At 35.8% G+C, this 2332-nt stretch overlaps 1 protein-coding gene across 1 annotated transcript in view; it reads right to left on the bottom strand.

Moving 5' to 3' along the window:
* EPS15 (epidermal growth factor receptor pathway substrate 15) overlaps positions 1-1269 on the bottom strand; it is a 22535-nt gene extending 21266 nt beyond the window's left edge. The window contains exon 1 of the mRNA XM_010022972.1: positions 958-1269. Coding sequence (XP_010021274.1) covers positions 958-1128 — 171 coding nt within the window. The 5' untranslated portion in view covers positions 1129-1269. The remainder of the gene's footprint in view (positions 1-957) is intronic.
* Positions 1270-2332: the final 1063 nt, after the last annotated feature.

Genomic DNA, 2332 nt, shown 5'->3' with positions numbered 1-2332 from the left:
TGCATTCTTGCAGCTGCTCTATCTGGCTGCCATCGTGACTAGCGGGCCAGCATCTGATTATCTTCTGAAAGGTCAGACTGTTAATTACCAGCCGAGCTTTAAGGATATTAAACAACCAAGCACAAAATGCACAACTGTTGTAACATATTGGCTCTTTTTCTGCCCCAACACGAAGTAAAATGCAGAAATCTGGCATAATTTGCTCTTAATCAAATACGAAATATTTAATATAAAGATTCCTGAAATAAATGTAGAAATAAATTTAAGTGGTCAGATATCACATGGAAGTTTTTTTTCTGAAGCAGCAACTCTGGCTGCTTTTACAGCTTAAAATCTAATTGAAATATTGCTTTGCAGCATTTAATTCAGAGCTTGGCTAGACTGTTAACACCCTGAATACTGATGCTGACTGGATGATTTTTAGTCCTTGTAAAACACTTGTAAAATTTACATTTCCCAATATTCTGGAAATTCAATGTCAGCCTTTTAAATAAAAATCAAACGGATTATTTTTTTAATTCATTCATATTAGGCAAAATTAACTTGAGTCAACATTCCTCCCAAGCTGGTAATTACTGCGACTCTTAAGAAGCAGCCTCGTATACAAACCCTTTTCATTCAGCCACTCCAGTTTATTAATTTACGGTTCTACAGTGCCTTTAGTTTAATTATACATTAGAAAGCCTTACTAAAAACAAAACAAGAAACAACACAGAAGGAATCTATTCTTTTCTAATATTTTTCATTTGATACTCCATGCAGGCTACATGTCCTCGGAGCTCACACATTTATACAAACGTACACACCAGTAACAACCCACATGCATTTAGAAAATACACCTTCCTTTTCTTAGCCACCAATTTTAATTCTTTTCACTGACTCAGTAATCCCACTGCCACTAAAGCACCTCATGGTGCATTATCAGGTGCCCGAACAATAATTGTGTGTCTTATTTACCTGGACCTCACTTGTCCTCTGCTTGATGGAATCTTCTTTCTCCTTCAGGTCTTGCTCTACATTATTCTTTTCCCTAGAAGACCAGCAAACAATGCAAGAATACTTCAGAACATCAGCTACAGCAGGTACAGTTATCCAGCCCCCTAAGCCTGTATCTCTCTTTAAATACATAGTGAAACATTAAACACAAAAGATGTAAGGGATTTCTGCTTTCCAAATTATTTACAAGACAGAAGCCCACATAAGTGTTCTGCATAAAAACCCCGTCTTTTCCCCCAACTGCACTTCAGTGATAAGAATGGCTCAAAAATGGAAGGGGGCGGGAGGGAGAAATCAATGAAATACTGTCTCCAGTGATCTCACTGTTGCTATGGAGCACTTGTCTAATGAAAACTGCTGGGAAAAGTGGGAGGGATTGCATCAGATTCCATCTGTTAACCCCTGCAAACGCAGTAATTCCTATGCTAACAGTAGCTAGAAAACACTTCCAGCAGGACAATCTAGCTGATAAATGAACTTTGCCTATCTGATTTTAGACATAGCTGTTGGTAAGCTCAGTCAGAAGAAGAAAGGTTAGCTTGCTGTAATCACTCCTTGCTCAGAGACTCCACATGTAGTTATCTGCTGTGTCATATCAAGTCTGTCTCTACAGACATTTATTCAAGTTGAAAAGTGACTATTTATGACATCAATAAATCCTTGGCAGTCAGACAGCACAACAGCTTAGAAATACACCCAGAAAGTGTTATTGGTTTAAAAAAAGATCATAAGTGTTTATCTCTAGACAGTAAATGGAATCATTAAGCTTTACAGGTTTAACACCATCTTTTGTATACAGATATTTACTTTTATCAAGATTTTATTAATAGATTAACACACACATTAAAAGTTGGAATTTGAACAATGATAAAACTAACATTTCTAAATGAATTATCAGAGTGAAAAGCCATCAAATCACATCACTAGTACATATTGAAATGAAGGTAACTTCATACAGCAGATGGATAATTAATCTAAAACTATTAATTACCTATTACTAATTACTAAAACTATTAATTATTCATTGTTTACTCTTATCTAATACAAAAGAAAGCATTTCTGTCTCCAAAGTAAAGTAGGTTTACTCTATGTTCTCTTCACTCAAGCTGAGGAACTCTTGTTTACTGCTAAACCACGTACAATGAAAGATAAAAATAACACCCACCCCACCCCAAATGTCACAGCCCTTAAATGAACATTTGCTCTGGAAAATAATTACAATAAATTATATTCTGCTATTATTTATCTCAGTATCTGATTGAAGAACAACTTGCTGACTGTGCCCAAAAGAAAGGCTTAAACAGAAGAGGAAAGATGTGGAAAGAGGAACTCTGAA

The sequence above is a fragment of the Nestor notabilis genome, unplaced genomic scaffold, assembly GCF_000696875.1.
Source record: "Nestor notabilis isolate BGI_N333 unplaced genomic scaffold, ASM69687v1 scaffold36059, whole genome shotgun sequence".
NCBI lineage: Eukaryota > Metazoa > Chordata > Aves > Psittaciformes > Psittacidae > Nestor > Nestor notabilis.
This window is presented reverse-complemented; position numbering and strand designations above follow the sequence as displayed.